Here is an 18,652-nt window from a genome sequence, read left to right on the forward strand (position 1 = left end):
TACTCTCCATGCTAATTTGATCCACATTCTTTAGTCCTCTTATCATCTTTTTCTTGGATGGGGAGTGTCAACTTTCCAGGCCTTAATCACTTCTGTATCTTCTGGTTACTCCAACGTCCTAGAAGGGTTATAAATTTAAAATCCCATATGTCCAATCTTCAACTCCCTTTGGCTTTGTTTATTGAAGCTTGTCAAGGTTAGTTTTAGCAAACTTAACATTTCAGTGATTTAATGATCAAAGTAACAATAAGAGCCTGTAAAGAAACTTAATTAGTGCTGGCTAAAAGTGAGCACTGCTTCCAATCAATTAAAACAACTAATTAAAGTTAACAGTTAGGAAAGTTCTATCATTTCCAACAACACACAAGCATAGGCACCGATGCAGGAGTTTCCCATCCCAGCCACAGAAAATGCAAAGTGGATGTTGTGGCCCTGAAACTCCTCAGAATTCCAGCAGGAATCACTGCTGTTCACTGCTCAAAATGGATCTGTCACCAGAACCCAGCAGTGCCAAGACCCAGCCGGGGGCCCTGGAGGATGCAGAGCTTCCCAGCTGAGCAGAGGGAGCTGGGCACAGGCTGCCCTTCAGTGAGTGGGGCTCAGGGGCATGCAGGGCTCCATCTCAAGGATTAGGAAACTGAGGGCAGAGAGCCTGAGCCCAGTGCTTTGACTCAGCCCACGCTGCAGTGGCACAGGAGCATTCCCCTGCCCCACCTTGCTCACCAGGCTCTGAGCTGGGGATGCTGGTGGGGGAAGAGTCTCCTTGCTCCGTTTCCATACCCCCCCATCATTTACAGGCTTTGTGATTACACTCACAACGAAATCATTAGTCCCCAGCACAGTTCCCATGCCCTAATTTAACCCCACTGCTTTGCATTCTCTCCTGCCTTTTGGCAGCATCATCAGGGCCTGTGTGGGTGCAGCCCTCCAGCCCCCAACCCTGCCAGAGCCTCCATCAGCAGCCTCAGATACGCTAATGCCTTCAGTGTCACGGCATCTGACTTTTATGTCCTTAATCCCACCCCTGCAAAAAAAAAAAATTAAATATAGTAAGTGTGCCCTCTTATGAGATATCTCCTTGGTGGTGTATAACCTTCAAATAAGCCCCTATTAGACATTTGGGAAGAGAAAAGGAGTTTCTATCTCTGAACCATGTTTCCTAATTGGAGATGCCACAGGTTTGAGTATCAGGCAGAAACAAGAAAGACTCAGATTTTGATGCCAACTGCTCAGATGTTAAACTGTATTTCTAACTGGGGTCACTGACACAGACTTCGCCACTTTTGTGCCATATGCTACATTTAGTAGGGATTTTGTTATCTTGTAAATCATTTACATCTAACTCCAGAGCAAATTCAAGTCCAGATCCAGGAAACTGCAGCTGCCTCAAAACCCATCTACTCACCATCAAATAACACTTCTGTGCACTGTCCAAAGCCTTCTCATGGCCTGAAGAGACAGACTCAAGCAGAATGAAAACATGTAAAACAAATAAAGCAGCAGATTCTACTCAGAAAACCCATCAGGAGCGACTTTGATCCTCTGTCTGCCACCATCTACCCACCAGCAGACCACAGCTGCTGCTGTTGGGGCAGGTTTGCTGTGACGAGCCTGTGGTGACCCTCCCTGCAGTCCTGGAGGGGCACTCAGCAATGGTCCCCTCTGTAAGAGTCGGTCCGAAAATCCCTCATTTCTGCCTCACGACTGTCAGAGGCTGAGACCCCCCCTGGACCCTGGGCCACAGCACAGGAGAGATCCAAGCTTCTCCCTGCAGCTGCACCCACTGGACCAAGACGCCCTCCTCAGGGACCCGTGCAGGAACAGTGGACACTGTCACGGTTCCTGGGCCGTGTTTGCAGAGGCCGTGTTTGCTTTGACTGACTGTGCTGTACCTGCTGCAGAGCCCAGACCTGCTTGCCCCAAACCTGCCTGATCTGAATGGTTGCACCTGATTCCCAGAGGAACGGGGCTCCTCACAATGACTCTTGGGTGCTCCCCCCACGCTGGCCAGGTGCCCCCCACTTCTGCCTGCATTGGCCGGGTTCCCCCTGCTTCTGCAATGACTATAAAAGCTTCCCCCTGCGACTCACACTTTGAGGCCTCCCCAGCGGACGACGGCTCTATTGACCTACGTGCCACGGAGACTGCGAAGGTGGTCTGTTGGCATCGGCGTCACGAGGACCCCCGTCTGTCAGTTGGTAGCTATACCCTTTCTTTACCCCCCTTTCTCTCCCTCTCTCTCTCCCTCTCTTCCTTCCCCTTCTTTTCTATCGCATAACTGTGTGTATCAATAAAGATACAATTGATTTCACTTGAATTAAGTTATCACTGCCTCTTTTTGCACTCTGAAATCAAAACGAACCATCACGACCATCCTTTGGCTCGTGACACCCTCACACTGACACCACGTGTCACTGCTTATAATGACTCCCACTGGTGGCTCCTGCTGGGCTGCATTTACCCGCACACAGGCCAGGAGGTTTTTTCTTGGTTTCTTACATTAGTTCCCACCGTGTCTCACCCATGCACGGCTCTCAGCAGGCACAAAGCACAAGTTAAACACACGCAGTGGAAAATAACAGCAGTCGTGGCCATTTGCTTCTGCTGCCAAACTCCAGGACCGGAATGGAAATATTAAGGGCAGGAATTTCAAATTATATCCCTCAATTTATTGGTTTGTTTGGGACAAACTAGGTCAGGCTCCATGGAGGAGTCTCGGGCCATCCCTGGATGCACTCAGCATTGCCCCTTGCAGTGTCCGGTGTCACAGAGCCCGTGCAGCACCAGAGTGATCACCCTGCAGAGCAGGGGGCTCAGGGGGCACCTTCTGGCTCAGAGCTCCCTGCAAGGATGCTGTAGCCAGGCAGGCAGAGGCATCTCTTCTCACAGGTAACAAGTGACAGAACAAGAGGAAATGGCTTCAAGTTTGCCAGGGCATTTTTAGATTTGGTATCAGAGAAAATGTCTTCAACAAAAGGGAGGTCAGGCACTGAAATGAACTGTCCAGGAAAGTGCAAGTGTCACCATCACCCTGCCACCATTTCAGAAATGTGGATGTGGTCCTCAGGCAGGTGGTTTAGTGGTGACCATGGCAGTGCTGGTTAATGGTTGCACTCAGTATTACAGATTTTTCCCAAATTAAACAATTCCACCATTCTATTGTGGGAGCTTCCTCCCCCCAAAGGCATCAAAGCCTCCCATAAAACCATAGTGTGATAATCATGAAACCATAACTGGTGAAGGACTTCAGTGGCTGAAAATTTTTCCTGGTTCAGATGCCAGTGAAATGAACTCAATCTAATCTTTCTGTGCCTTTCCAAGTCTGGGATGGCAGGAGGCTTGACACGGGAGGGCCTGGGGGGACCTCACCTCCTGGGGGGCCCAAAACCTCCTTCCCCTTAAATCCAAATGCAATTGGGCTTTGGAGCCAACAGAATTCATGGGTGAAGGTGACTGATGCTTGGGACTGATGCTTGCTTCAGTACCACTCCTCTGGCAGCTCTGCACATAAATTTTTACACCTTTGAGCTAAATGAAATGAAGCATTAAAACATTTCAGACCTCTTGGCTTCAGGCACTGGTGACACTGAGGATTTACTGAGCAGCCAAAACCCAACAACGTCTGTCCAAGGGATGCCCTTCTGCCCTTATTCTTACCTGTAAATGTTATTCATCAATACTATATGTAATAAAATAAGAACTTTTAAGAGCAAGGCAACACTTTTTATTTTTATTTAAAAAGGCCTTGATGGCAGGAATATAGTGTAAAAATCATTGGAAAAACTAAAAGGCATCGATACATATTGGAATATACACTTTTTACATAAATTACATTTATTTATTTTTTCTTTCATTTGAGGTTCTTATTTGATATTGAGGTCTAATAGTTAATAGGTCCTGGGATCTGGACGTTTAGACCACCATAGTCTAACATGTACATGTTCATGGGCCATTGCTGAAAGAGAGGGAGAGAAAAAGAAGGCAAAAGTCTCTGTTAGGACACAACAAAAACCATGCATACATGAAATCTCTGACATGTTCCAACAACTGGCTGTTGCTCCCACTTCCCAAGTAAGAGAAAAGAACCAACCCCAAACCAAAACACCACTAGCAAACCTGACAAAAACTCTTTTAAGTTTATATTTCTCTTGTGCATTTTTTTGGGAGTTTTATTTGGTACCATCCACAACTGAAGCCAAGCCCTGAAGGAGTGCAGTTGTATGCATCCCTCTGACTTTTTTCTCTGTTTTTTCCTGTTTTGTGGCATTCTAGAATTCTGCATTGCTCCCAGAACTGGGCTAGAGTTACACCCAGCACAGCTTGGACCGTGGGGAACCACCAGGTTCTGCTGAGAGGCACCACAGACCCGAGGTGACGTTGCCAGCACTTGTGTTTAACCCACTGGGGTGGAGGGATTTGCTTGAGCTATGCAGCCCCCACTAAAGCTGAACACTCCCGGGGCACACTGCAGGAGTGCAGCAGAGCCCCAGGAGGTGTTGGACACTTTGCTCTGCTGACCTCCCCCAGACAAACCCTGCAGAAAAAGACAGCCCCAGGGGTGTGTCCCCTCCTCTGCCAAACCCTGCAGAAAAAGACAGCCCCAGGGGTGTGTCCCCTCCTCTGCCAAACCTGCTTGTGCCATTTTACACCATATTTTATAGTGTTTGTCAGGTAGAGGGAGGTGGTGACAGCTCGAGGACAACAGAGAGCAGCATCCTGAAGCAGAAGGATAGGTAGGCAGTAACCCCCCTAATATCTGGAAGGCTTTACCACAAGCGAGATCTGATTTGTTGATGATGTAGACTCCATATTGGAAGAAGAGGAAGAGGAAGAAGAGGAAGAGGAAGATACCGAGTTCCCTTCGGAGATCCTCTTCCGCTTCCGTTTGGGAACACTGATGTCTTTCTCTGCAAGGAGAGAGGGAAGGCATGAGGTGCCCCAGCCCTGGGAGTGCTCCCTCAGTGTGGGCTCTCCTCTTGCCACCCTGAGCTCGCCCTCCACAGAGCATCCCCCTGGTCTGCTGTGCTGCCACTGGTGACACAGAGGTGACACAGAGGTGGCACAGAGCTGGCAGCTCTCCTCACACTGCAGGCATGCTCCTGCTTGCCAGATCCCCTTCTCTACTCATCCAGCTCTTGTCATAAAACTTACAGCACCGTAGTTATCTCTAGGACTGCTAATTCTGACACATTTGATTAAAACTGTCTGAGATTTATCAGGATGATGGGACAGAGAGAGAAACACATCCCCAGTGATGACAGAAACCTTGTTGCCTTAGAAATTCAACTGCTAAACGATGGCTTAAATTAAGGGCTTTAACCAGGGAATAAATTGCTCATGGTGAGTGGATTGCTAATGGCAGAGGGATAATCAAATCCTCCAGAACATGCTGGAGGATTGAGCCAAACAGCCCAGTCTTCCCACAGCTCACAGAAGTGGAATCCTCCAGGAGGATGGGTTACTCTGCAACAGATGCTGAGCCCAATTTTTTGTAGTAGGAGCTTCTCCCCATCCTGCCCTGGGGATGTGGAAGGTTCAAAAGCCACCTCACAGCTCCCATCCATTTTCTCTCCCACAGTGCCAGGAAAGCCACAGTTATGTCCCAGCCCTTCCCTTACCTGTTTGTTTGGCCTCAGTGCAGATTTCAGCAAATGGCCTGTGGAAGAGACAAGGGATGAGTCAGTTGTTTCACCCTGTGTGCCTTCCACAGCCCACACTCCAACCCTGGGCTGGCTCCTCCAACGCCCCTTTGTGTGGAGAGGGGACTTGGAGCAACCCCAGTGCACCCTGGAGAGAAACAACCTGAAAGAACTCAGCTGAGTCTCTGAGTTACCAGCCCCCATGGCACGCCCCTTCCCAGCACCAGCATCCCAAATTGCACAAGAAAGAGGGGACAGATCAGCCCTGCTAACCCTTCACTGTGCCCACCCATGGGTGAGTGCCTCCCTGCAGCACAGGGCAGTGCATGCCAGGGATGGAGCAGATCCTTCATCCAGGTGTGTGGTGGCTCCTGTGGCCTCATGGTGACTTGCTAGGACAACATTTAACAAAGAGAAACCTCTCCCACCACAGAGCTGGGAAAACTCACTGGAGCTGGTTTATCACCACTATTCGGATGCTCTCCCGTGCCTTCAGGATCTTCTCCAGCCGGTGGATGTCATAGGTATTGGGATTTCTGAAGGGGATATCGTCTGGCAACCCAGTGACCTCCACGGAGTCAGGACTGTCCCTGATGAGTTTATAGGGCACCATGACAGGCCTGTTCAGGCCCAGAGCCTCTCCTGGAATGGCAGAACAGAGGACAGCACAACAGCTTTACCCTGCAGGGCTCCAGGACCAACCAGCTGAAGATCAAGAGCCCTGGGGGACTTTGGGATGCCATGGCTGCTGTGATACCCAACCTTTGCTGCAGTCACATCCCACGCAGTCATTTCACATGTACCTGCCCAATTTACTGTGTGCTCTGCTGGTCTCCATTTAGAATTCTGCCAGGAGCCTCAGGTGAGCTCAGAACACACACACTGCCACACCTGCCCAAGCCCACGGCTGGGCCAGCAGCAGCAGCACACAAGACAGCCCAGGACAGAGGTGAAATGGAAGAGATTTGCCCATTTCCTCTTGCCTCTGCACATCAGCAGGTCTGGGGATCACCAGGGTGGAGATCAAAGCCATCCTTGTCATCACATCACATCACATCACATCACATCACATCACATCACATCACATCACATCACATCACATCACATCACATCACATCACATCACATCAATCACATCATTACTCCTGCCCATTTCTTGAATCAATTTCTCTCTTTGGCCTCCACAACATCCTATGGCAGTGATACACCTCCATTTAATTCCTTGCTGAATTAAAAGCCCTTCCTTCTGTAAAATTAACCTTGCTGCTCACCTCTCTGGGTACCCTTTCATTTCCTGCTCACTGAGGAGCAGAGAACACCCCTCACTCCTGCGCTTTTCTGACTGTAGGAGCCTGGTCCCACCTTGCACCTCTGCAGCCTCAAAACCTGAAGCTGTTAGTGGCCACACAGCCACATTCCTGGCTTTCCTCCCAGAGTTTGACCCATCAAAGGCTGACATCAGGCTGAACAAATCCTGCTACCGTGGTGAATTTTGCCATACCCCCTCCCCTCTCCAAGGACGAGCTGTGAACAAGAAGGGAATGGTCCCACCTGCCAAGAGAGAGACACAGGGACACTCCTGGGGACAGGCTGTGGAGCAGCAGTTGTTGCCCGATCCGAAGAAAACACAAACAACCGAAGTCGTTTATGCGGTGCTTTACTGAGGGCCCTGGGAGCCTGGGACTAGTGTCCAAAGTCAGAGCCCCCTCTCACAGAAATTTTACAGGGTTTTTATATGTTTCTTTACATGATTTCTTCATCGTAACAAAATCTTACTTAATTCTAACACCTGGTACTATTATCTTCTTGACATTTAAGTTCCTGCCAAAAGGTACATTCCTTAGATAAGTGATTATCTCTTAGCTACACTGCTTACATTACAAATTTCACTATGATAGTTCATCTGCAGGTTATACGCGGCCTACCAAGCCTTAGCATGACTACTACTAATGTCAACTATGAGGTTCTCTACTAGCTAAATACAGTTTATTTTAATCAAATGGCAACAGCAGGACAATACCTGTGCTGCAGCAGCTGCCACGTGCCTGGGCTATAAACAGAGGCCTTTGTGGAAACAATTTTAACTGTGGCTGCTCTCAGCAGAACCAACCTCACCCCATGATGTGTGCAGGCACACTCACCGTATTTTTCATTGAAAAGCTCTTTCACTTGCTCTCGGAGAATCACCTTCTCTCCAAGCCTGTTGGCATCGTCCTCATCTGCAAAAGCAAGAAAGAGCAGGGGTGAACACAATTTGTTTTCTTCTGAGCCCCTGGAAAACCAATCTCACTGACATAATGCAGGACAGTATCCCTGTCCCTCTGCCCCACATGGCCCAGGGACACCTCAGAGGTGCTGCTCTGTGCCTGCACCCTGTGACACCTTTCAGAGGTGTGCAAAGCAGCTCTAAAATGCTGCCACATCTCCATTTGCCATGTGCTGCCACAGCTAAAAGCATTTTATATCTACTCTGCAGGCCTGTAAATGACTAGAAAAAATGCAAAGCAATGAAGATTCAAGCCCTCAGTGCCATGAATGCTCCCACAAGTGACATCAAGGAATGAGAGAGCACTTTTTTGGCTAAGCTCCTAAGTGAAGTATTGTTTTACAATATGCCATATAATCAGCTTGGCATTACTAGCTTTTTAAATTATCCTCATTGTGCTAAACAGCTTCTACTTCATTCTCTCATTTCAAACGATGTGCCTAAGTCAGTAGATTTTTACACTCAGCTATTTAGTGCCCTCAGGAGGCTTCAGGATGAAATACTGGGGTCATGACCCTAACCTTTGACCTAGGGTCCAGTGACCCTAGCCCTAACCTGTCCCTTTTGATGCCTTTTCCCCCCCACAGGTAAGAAGGACCAAGTGAACACACCTCATCTCCCTCTTGCTGTGGTCACCCCTCCAGCTCCCAGCCAGCTGGGATGCACAGTGCAGGAGCAGCTCAGGGGAGTGGACTCCCCACCTCTCCTCCCAAAGATCCCCACTGCACCCAAGGCAGGCACTGTCACCCAGGCTGGCAGGCCACTGGGTGAAAAGAATCACTGAATGGTTTGGGTTGAAAAGGACCTTCTAAGATCATCTTGTTCCACCCCCTGCCATGAGCAGGGACAGATTCCACTATCCCAGGGTGCTCCAAGCCCTATCAAATCTGGCCTTGAGCATTTCCAGGGATGGGGAAGCCACAGCTTCTCTGGGCACCCTGTGCCCAGGTGTCACCACCCTCACAGGGAAGAAATTCTTCCCAATATTCCACCTAACCCTGCCCTCTGTCAGTGTGAAGTCATTCCTCTTTGTCCTTTCACTCCAGGCCCTTGTTCAGAGTCCCTCTGCAGCTCTCTTGGAGCCTCTTTAGGCACTGCAAGGGGCTCTAAGGTCTCCCTAAAGCTCTCTCTTCTCAGGTGAGCACCTCCAGCCTGTCTCCAGAGCAGGAGTGCTCCAGCTCTTGGATGAGTCTGTAGTCTCCTTTGAACTCATCCCAACAGGTTCAGGTCTTTCTTGTGCTGGAGGCCTCAGCCAGATGCGGTGCTTCAGGTGGGGTCTCACAGGAGCAGATGGCTGTCCTTGGTGGGTTTGTACAGCATCAAGGTGATCCCTGCAGACCTTGGCATGAGGGATCAAGGCATCCTCTGCCCCCAGTCTGCAGAGATTTTGTTTCATTTTGAGCAATCACAAGATTATGACTTTTTATTATTTTGAGCAATCATCTGATTCTTGTTTTGGTTTCAAGCAAACACATGGCTGGAAGTTTTGTTTTAAATGCATGGTGAAAATCCACTGCATGTCCCTGCCCCTGCATGGGACTGATTTCAGTGCTCAGCACTCCAGGCAGAAAGATCCCCACGTTACATCTCAGCCACTCTGCTGCTGTGGGTGCTGGAGAGAAGCTGTCAACCTCCAACCTCTGCATCCTGCTACTGCAGGGTACAGCCTCAAAAAAGCCTCTTCTCCACCTGGAAAACAACTGCTTTCCCTGGATATTACACACACACACAAAAAAACCCCAAAACACACACAAAAAAACCAAACAAAAAAACCCCACGAACTTTCTGCAAAGAAAGCTCAGGGGCAAGCTGTGCTTCAAATCCAGAAATGGCAACAAAGCAGCTTGAATGGCATGGAGCAAAACATAAATACAACAGATGAAGATATCTCAGTGATGCCTTGCAGGGCCACTCTGGAGGCCACGGTGGAGCAGAGGGGACAGCCCTGTGGGCTCCCTCTGTGACTTCCCTGTCATCAATGCTCAGTTTCTGGGCTGTAAATACGTACCCGTATGGATGTGTAGATGGTAGCAGACAAAGACACACCAAAATTCAGTGTTCTCACTCATTTATTTCTCTGGGACTGAAAAATGCAGCAGGTCTTTCCTTTCCACTCACTCCCCAAGTGACCCAAGATCCCAAGTGATCCATTGGGATCTTGTTTTTTCCACCTTGAGGTGGGCACTATTCCCGAAATCCCATTCAAGGACACAAATGTCATGGAAATCCTGGAACTGAGCATGCATAACAGCGAAGGCAAAGAGGAGCCTCTGGCCACTGGCACTGCTTCCCAGGGACTTACCCCTCCGTGCCCAGGCAGGGGGGATCTCCATCTCCCTTTGACTTTACCCATTTGGGTTTGGGAATTTATCAACTCAAAGAGTAAATTGAAGGAAGGACTAAATAAACAAAGCCACTAGTGCTCCTGAAATGTGCTGAGTCCTTCCCATAAAGCAGGTTTATCCATGCTGCTGGTTTCAGGTCTGTGTTATCTTTTTTTTTTTTAATTAAAATAATAGCTAGTTGATTAACTTTCCTCAATTCTGCTTGCCTGAAGTCAGCATCTCTGCACTCCACAGGCATTTGAATACAAGTGATCACATTTTTAAAGCACCACTTACTTTTTTTCTATAAGACTTGTCAGAGTTAATATTTCTTTGAGAGACACCAAGCTACTTCTGATAATTATTAAAGCTGAGGTTTAGGTGTCTGCTGTTGGGCAATAGACTCCAAACCACTGCTTATTATTCTAATGACTCAAAAAAACCCCCACAAAACCAAATCCAAGGTATCCCATGGATAAATAATGGTTCTGTCTGTGTTCATGATGTCAAGTGCAGAACCTTGATCTCAGTGGTGAAGCCACAGCAGAGTTGGGCAGGATACCCAATGGAGCCTTCCTCCTTCCCATGCCACCACCTGCACCCTCAAACTCTGCTCAAGGGGATGCCTGTCCTCTGCTCAGCCACTGCTCATGGAGTCACAGCCTCCTGTTACCCAAAGACTTGTTGCAAAGGCCTTTTCATCAGGAAAACTGTCACTGCCCAACACATCCCACTGAGAACATGGCTCAGATCCCTTCTGCAGGCAATCCCAGACTCATCAAAGAGATGCTCAGCCAGCAGCCTGAGATCTGGCCCTGATTCCTAAGAGGATTCTTTCCCCCTTCCAGCTTCCATGGCTGCAATTCAGTTATACCCCTGTATAAATCTGGAATAAACATGCTGACTTTACTGAGGCTAAGGTGCAGTAACTCAGGTTTAAATGCAGTTTGAATTATGTTAATATTATATAGAACATATATAACATAAGTATGTTTTCAAAGCGGTGCTATGAACTTGTGGGAGCAGCAATTAACACCTGGATTTTAATTAACACCACGGCCCAAACCCCAGCTGGTGGCACCAAGGCTGGATCTGCTGTAGCTGTGCCATGCCCACAGGCAGGTGAGCTCTTCCTTACTCCTTACATCACTCTGTATCTTACATCCCCAGAGCCTTCATGGCTACACACCAGCCCTGACCCAGAGGATGTGTTAAAGCAAAGCAAAAAAACACCCAACCCAAAATGGAAGCTCTCCTTATGAATGGTAAGTGGATTTGTAACAAATTAATTGCTGGGACACACGGATGAAGGATGAGAAGAAGGTGGCAGGTTCGTTTGGCTGGAGTGATGGCACTGATGCCCAGGGACTACAGCTTAGAAATGCAGAAAGGATTAATAACAACAATAAAACACTGTATCATTCAGTTCTGGATATCACAGGGAAGCAGAGCAGCGGGGAAAAAACAATACCTGAAATTTGGGGGGAAGTTTAGACATTTTCATTCCCATATTAAATCACAAGTGCATTTCTTGTCTGCTACCATCTACGATGCATCACCTGAGCTACGTACCATTCAAAGCAGCATAGGCTTTTTCCAAAGATGTTATCCGTCTAGGGGCTACAGCGCAAGTTAATGGAAGACAAAAAAAAAAAAAGAGAAAGAAAAAGAGATCCATGAGTGCTGCAGCTTGGTTTCTTGGTCACAAACAAAAGCAAAACCTAGGATTAAAATTCCTCTGGTCCCTTGGCACAGAGACATTTTGGTAGCTAATAACTGCTGGGCAAGTTCTTTACTGGTGAGCTGGGCTCTCCACCTCATACCAGGACCTGCTTTGCTGGAATGTGCTGAAGCCTGCAAGCATCCCTTTGGCTATGCCACTCTCCTGAGCAGCTCAAGGTCCACATGTGCATGAGGATGCATGGCCAAATGGCAGCATTTATGGCATGTGCCAGAGCAGCAGCAGCTGTGTTGCACAGCTGTTCCAGTGCCAGAGGAGAAAAAAAAATATCTCAGGTTAAAGCAGATGAAAAGCAAACAGGGAAATCGTGTCAGTTCTGCACCAACAGGAGAAACGGGAGAGAAAGGAATCCCTAAGGAGAGGCTGGTGCTTGCCCCTGACTCCAAAGTGATGAGTGACATAAAAAGAAATTAACTTTAGAAATAATTTAAAGAAATTATTAGAAATTATTTCAAGAAATTAACTAATGTGGAAAACCAGCAGGGATGGGACTATGGCCAGGATTTGCATGGTGGGCAAAGGAGGAATGAAGTGGCTCATCCTGCTGAAGTGACAGCCCCAGGGAGAGCTGCTGGGGAGGTGAGGGCAAGGAAGGGGCTCAGAAGGGAGGCTCTTGATGCCAAACTGCAGTGAGCTGACACCAGCAAACTGAAGGGGACTTGGGAGACAGCAGGAGCATGTGTCCAAATTTCCTAAGCAGAGGCACAAGCAATCTGAAGTAGCTCCAGACACGTAGCTCAAAATACGTGTTCCCCATCTCAAGCAGGCTCAGGGAAGCAGCCACTGCAGCAGAGCTCTGCTGATGCCCTGCATGGGTGAGGAGAGCCCTTCGGTTCAGTGGCACAAAGGAACAGAAAAAACCATGTGGTTCTGCCCAGGACAGCTGCAGGCACTGAGATTTGGGTGCAGACCCACATGAGCTGGAGCTCTTCAGCCCTGAGCTGCAGGAAGACAAATTCTGCCATAAGCAGTTGCAGCAGTGCCACTCACTGCCATGCTGCAGGATCCTGCCCCAAAATAAGAGATGATCTCTGCAGCTTGGTCCCCTAAATCGCTGGTGACACCCTGTGGGCAGCAGCCACTGCACTAAATGCTTATGCAAAGGGGAAGAGATCAGATGGGTCATGCTGGTGCTGGGAAAGCCAAGAGGGAGCAAGGTCCTGGCATGGCTTCTGTCAGGGAGGAATGCAGGCAGGAGCACAAGCAGACTGCAGGCAGCAAGGGAGAGCAACATATGGCAGGATCTTTCCAACATGGCTCAGAACTGGTTTGGAAAAGGCAGCATGGCATTTCCTTTGGTTGGCAGCAACTCAAAGGCTTTTGCAGCATTTCAAGGTGCTGTTATGAAATTACCTTAAGAAAGGTAATTCAAATTTCTTGTCCTGCTAACTCAAACGTGGCATTCAGCCTTGAGCATAGGAAGCATCCCAACAGGTTCAGGGCAACTGTCCTGCAAGGGATGGGTTGCACCCCACCTTGCTGCACTACAGCCAGGATGGAATGGCACCCATCTCAGTTTGATAAGCACCCTGAAAAATGAGGGGGGTTGGGGTCTCTGAAGGACACAACAGGATTTGGGGGTGGTGGAGAGCAGGAGGAAGGAAAGAGCAAAGTGAGCACAAGGGCTTGGATGAGCTGGGTGATGGTGCTGCCCTCCTGACAGCGAGGATGCCACACACAGAGGCAAATGAGAAAAGGAGACCAAAGCTAGGGAAAGAAAAAGGTGATTGGAATCACAAACATGCTTATAAACAGGCCTTGAAGCTCTGCAGCTATTCACACCTGCTTGAATTTTAACCCTCATAATTATCCATGTATAAAAATATGTATTTTTCTACATACACACACACATATATTCAACCTGCCTGAATATTCACCTTAGACTAGAACAGTGACCAATTGAACACTCAAAAATAATCACCCCAGGCCTGGCTGGTGGGTTAAAAGGGGTTGGAGGGTGAAGGGAGATGGATATGGACCTTGAAAAGCAACCTGGTGATGGAGCAAGATGTGCTCAGCTCTCACCACAGCTTTCCTCTTTTCTATTTTTCTTGCTAGGAGTTTCCAATGCGAGGCACATCTCATCAAAGTCTTGAGGAGGATTGTGCTCTTGTGATTTAAAAAAAAAAAAATATATATAAAGAATGCCTGGATGTGTGGGGTTTTTAATTAAATAACACTGCCTGTCCTACTTTATTAATTGGAGTATGAAAAATAATCTATCATGGTGGTAGGGAGCTTGGGGAATAGGACAGATGGAGCTGGTCCACATTTTCAATCAAAGCACATAAAAATTAACATACAGAAAGATCTTTTGTGTGTGTATGTGTGTGTGTGTGCTAGATTACTGATGTTTGATAGTATCTTCCAAAGGCTCATATTAAGCCAGTTTTGTATCTGTGCCTCAGGAAAGAAAAAACAAAAGGGTGAGTGTAGTGTTTATAGCACTAGAGCTTCATCCCTGCTCACCCCTGTTCAATGCTGAAAGGTCATGGTGCTTTCAAAAAGGAGGTTTGAAGGTCTCTTTTGCAGAGCAGAGACCAGCAGTGTGGAGAAGAGGCACTGGAAATCAAAAGGAAAACTTCTGGATGCCAGGAGGGTTGTGCTCCTGGGTTAAAGGGCCTGGGGAAGCCATGCAGGTGAGGTGCTGGCACTGGTGGCCTCAGGGCCATTGTCCCATCTTTGAGAGGCTGCAAAACTGCACTGCAGAAGGGTTTTTGCCCCAAAATGAGCCTCATTCCCTGCAAAATCCACCTTCTGCAACCAGCATGCCTGCAGGCACACAGCCCCCAGCTGCTTCTGCATTAGCAACTCTTCCCTCTCCCATTCCAGGAAAAATACCATCCCAACATACAAATTACAGATATCTTGAGAAAAAAGCACATGAGACGCTCAGATTATACAGAAATCCTTTCACCTGTTTCTGTTACACTTTAAAAATGGGTGTCCCCAAAAGAAAGAGATCTTTGTTCCTGCAGTTCCCGGGAATGCTCTTTGCAATGCAGGAGGTGCATAATTTTAAAGCATATTAAATCCCATCAAGGTTTAACCTAAAAGGTTAAAGGTTTAACTAAGTCTCTCCAGTGATTTTTTTTTTTTAGAATTACATTACATTTCCCTTTTTCCTAAACAGGTGTACTCTTCATGTAATTTTTTAGCCAAAATGATCCACAAAATGCATTAGCTTCCCTTACATTTATGATGTTACCTCCTGAGCTTTCCAGCTTTTAGACACCTCTGCAATGCCATTCTTGGGAGTAACTACTACCTTCATTTTAACCCTCCTCTATGAAATAAAAGTGATTTTCATTGACTTTATTTTAATGCCAAGCATGCTTCTGCTCTTCATTTTACACAACAGGGCTTTACTACACAATACTGAGGTAAAAAGAAGACTCTTTAATTTAAATTTTCAGTGACCTGTGGCTAGTTGGAAATCGTTCCTTTTGTTAAGGCAGGTGAAAAGCAATCAAAGTCAAGGCAGTGACTGCATCACTGTATTGCCATCAACCACTTTGGTGTAGTGGGGTGGAAAAGCAAACAAGGGGTTAATTGCTGCCCATGGAGATTAGGGAGGGGCAAAATACAAACAGCTTTTTCCTGGAAGAGACATTCCAGGGGCAATGTGACTACTAGAGAATACTTATGAGTCCTGAAACTCTCTCTGAACACTTGGGGAATTGTCTATAACAAATTGAGATGTCAAGTAAGAGAAGCCCTTCACCTGTATCTGCTCATTTAAAACCTCAGTGGGAGGAGAGAGAGTGAAGCACCCAGCTTGGCAGGGATGCTGTGACCTGCTGAGCCCACTCCACTAAAATACACACAGAATATGTCTTTGGGTTTGTGCTAGAAGGCTGGTCTGTGAGGGGAGCATTCAGCTGGAGAAGGAGGGAAAAAATGTTGTGCATTGAAGAGAAAATGAACTTCCTCTACATCTCTGTTTCTCAGGCTGTGTCCCCCAGCCAGGTAGCAGCCTGAAGTATTTGCCTTGTGATGTGCTCCTTTGTTAATGGTGTGATTTGTGGAGATCAATGTCTCTTAATTAATTATACTGTTTAGAGCAGGGAATGCAAAGACAAGCTGTGGCTGGAGGAGCGTGTACACAGCCATGTAATTCCATGGAAAACCAGAGTTCTGCAAAACTTGTGCTCCAGTGAGGGCTCACGTTAGGTGCAGCTGATGCCAGCTGGCACATTGGTGCTTAGGACCAGAAGTCACAAGCCTAAGGCCACAGAGGTCTTGGGGGACCTCTCTTGGGTCTTGGGTCATTGCCTGGGTCCTGCACAGGGACACAGAGGTGAACACAAGGACCACGTCTGAATTCTCCTAGAAGTGAACACATGGACCATGCCTGACTTTTACTGACAGCTCGCCTTTTGTTAGAGCTCTAACACCTTTCTGCTTTTCCCAATAAGGGCATATAAATGTTTTCCTGTCTGTCATATTTGTCTTTCCTAAATTGTGCCATTGCCATGGAGGCTGGCCAAGGAAATGGAAGCCATGAATAAAGATGACAGGGTTCTTTGCACCCATCTGTGCTCTTCCAACAGTTGTAATTACAGACATTTAAAATCAAGACAGGTTTTTACCCACATTTCTGACAGCAGCTCTCTTTTCTCTTTTCTGAGCAGCCAAGAAATGAGAGGCAGCTACTGCAGGGACTCAGGGTGAAGGACATGGCTCTGGGATGATGATCTGAGCAGATGTGTATGGAGCTCACCCTGGACATCCTGTCCTCTCCTCTGCCATATCTTCCCTGGAAAATCTGCCTGTGGAATGTTCACGAGCTGGAGTGGACCTTCACTGCCACCCAACATGGAGCCTTGAGGTTAATCACTCCTCACCACCCAACCCACCAGCTCCATTACAACACAGATTTATTTTAAGAAAACACCTAAGAAAGTGGGTGCTTTCTTAAATACAGAAAACAGATCCCTGCCCTAGATTAGCTCTTGAAAAATGCCACATTTCAAGGCAACAGCAGCAGTACTGATGGGTGACGCTGAGGCCAGCTGTCTCAGGCAATAAATGCATCAAACAAAACCAAAGTGGGAAGCCCAGGAGTGAAGTCAGAACAACCTTCCTCCAGCTGTAAAATTATTGCTTGCCATCCACAGTTTACAACTCCCTGACCACCACTAAACACCCAGCCAATGTATTGCTTAGGCAAAAAGGCATCATCTCTTACCGGGTTTGGGGATGAGTCCTTGAAAAGGCCTGTGAAAAACAAGGAAAAAAGGAGATTTAAAATGAAGTGGTACCAGGAAGCAAGCATGCCTGGGCTGGACACCCTCCCATGGCCCATGGTAGGCTGGAGATCAGCCTGTCCTTCACACAGCTCATGGGGGACCAACAGGAGCTCTGTGGGGATGAGGTCCCTGCTCGGGGCAGCATAACGTACCTCATGCAGCATTGGTAAAAAGACAACATTGTCTAGCAAAAGGGTGACAGAGCCACTCTTAAGCCCATTTCTTTCCTGACTCAGCTCAGTGTGATCCACAGCTGAAGTACTTTTCCCTCCCTTCGCACTCGTGTCCATCCCTGTGACACACAGAGGACCCTGCCATGAACAGGGGATGCTGAAGCACAGCTCTGAGCACTGCCCTGCACCAGCAATAATCTGTCTCAAGCCTCCTAAAAAAGGAGCTGGAATGCCTCTGCCTGGACATCAATCACACCAAGCACCTTCTTCTCCTGCCACTGCCTTCCCCATCATCTCCTCAGGCAGTGGATGGGAAGAAAGCAGGAGTATCTGTTTTATGGCCCCCTCCTTTCTGATGAACCATTAGCTGCCACCTTAATTGCTGTCTTGGGGGACTGGAGGCACTTACAGACCTGCCCCAGTGGGGCTGCAGGGCAGGGAGTGCAGGGTGGGCTCCCTCCTCTCCCCCTCCCTGGCTGCAGAGGGGGCTGACACCTCCCACCACATACCGTGTCACAGTGAACTTGATTTTATCAGCCACGGCCAGTATCCTCTCCAGGTTCTGGGAGCCAAAGGTGCAGGGCTTCCTGAAGGGGATCCCAGGGGGCAGCCCCTCTATGATCACCGACCCGGGGTTGCTCTTAATGCGCTTGTATGGCACTTGCACGGGGTACTTAATCCCCAAGGCCTCACCTAGGAGAGAAGTGAAGGGCAATTAAACAGCGAGTGTGCAGGATGCCAGGGATGCCATTTCTGCTGCAGCTCTGGCTGTATCCCCAGCCCTGCCAAGGCACAGCACATTGTGGGCAGGCTGCTCGAGGCACCAGCCTTAAATCAAGGACCAGCATTTTCAGACTGTCTCCATGAAGGCAGTGCAGGGGGCCAAATACAGGCACGTGTGTGCAGCAGAGCTCATGGGGCCAAGGAGATGCACCATCCTGCATGAGATGCACCATCCTGCATGAGATGCACCATCCTGCACAATGATGCCCATGCCCTGTAGTGGGAGGGATGGAAAGCTGCTGCTCTTTGCTTTGGGTCGTTATTTGGAGGTAACTCCACAGCATCTTCCTGTCCCCCAGCACTCGCTGCAGCCTGTTCCTATTCCCTTCCCAACCTCCCACCACTCCCTGGGCTCCCACAGCTCCTGCAGCAAACGCCAAATCCCAGATCTGCCACTCCCTCCTGGCCCTCCAAGTACCAGCAGCTCAAGGGGGAGATGAAAGAAAGTACCTGGCAAGAAGGAACCAGGAGCAGA

The 18,652-nt window shown here is 48.2% G+C and overlaps 1 protein-coding gene across 4 annotated transcripts in view; it reads right to left on the reverse strand.

The window, feature by feature from the left end:
- Nucleotides 1–3,709: 3,709 nt before the first annotated feature.
- GTF2IRD1 (GTF2I repeat domain containing 1) overlaps nt 3,710–18,652 on the reverse strand; it is a 67,530-nt gene continuing 52,587 nt past the window's right edge. For 2 of the 4 annotated variants that reach the window (XM_063402397.1, XM_063402393.1), the window contains 8 exons: nt 17,904–18,087; nt 17,161–17,189; nt 11,801–11,848; nt 7,780–7,857; nt 6,089–6,281; nt 5,619–5,656; nt 4,771–4,907; nt 3,710–3,955 (listed from right to left, as the gene is read on the reverse strand). In XM_063402397.1, coding sequence (XP_063258467.1) covers nt 3,881–3,955; nt 4,771–4,907; nt 5,619–5,656; nt 6,089–6,281; nt 7,780–7,857; nt 11,801–11,848; nt 17,161–17,189; nt 17,904–18,087 — 782 coding nt within the window. In that variant the 3' untranslated portion in view covers nt 3,710–3,880. The remainder of the gene's footprint in view (nt 3,956–4,770; nt 4,908–5,618; nt 5,657–6,088; nt 6,282–7,779; nt 7,858–11,800; nt 11,849–17,160; nt 17,190–17,903; nt 18,088–18,652) is intronic. The other 2 variants (XM_063402395.1, XM_063402394.1) reach the window with 2 other exon arrangements.

This window comes from Prinia subflava, chromosome 8, assembly GCF_021018805.1.
Source record: "Prinia subflava isolate CZ2003 ecotype Zambia chromosome 8, Cam_Psub_1.2, whole genome shotgun sequence".
In the NCBI taxonomy this organism is placed as follows: Eukaryota; Metazoa; Chordata; class Aves; order Passeriformes; family Cisticolidae; genus Prinia; species Prinia subflava.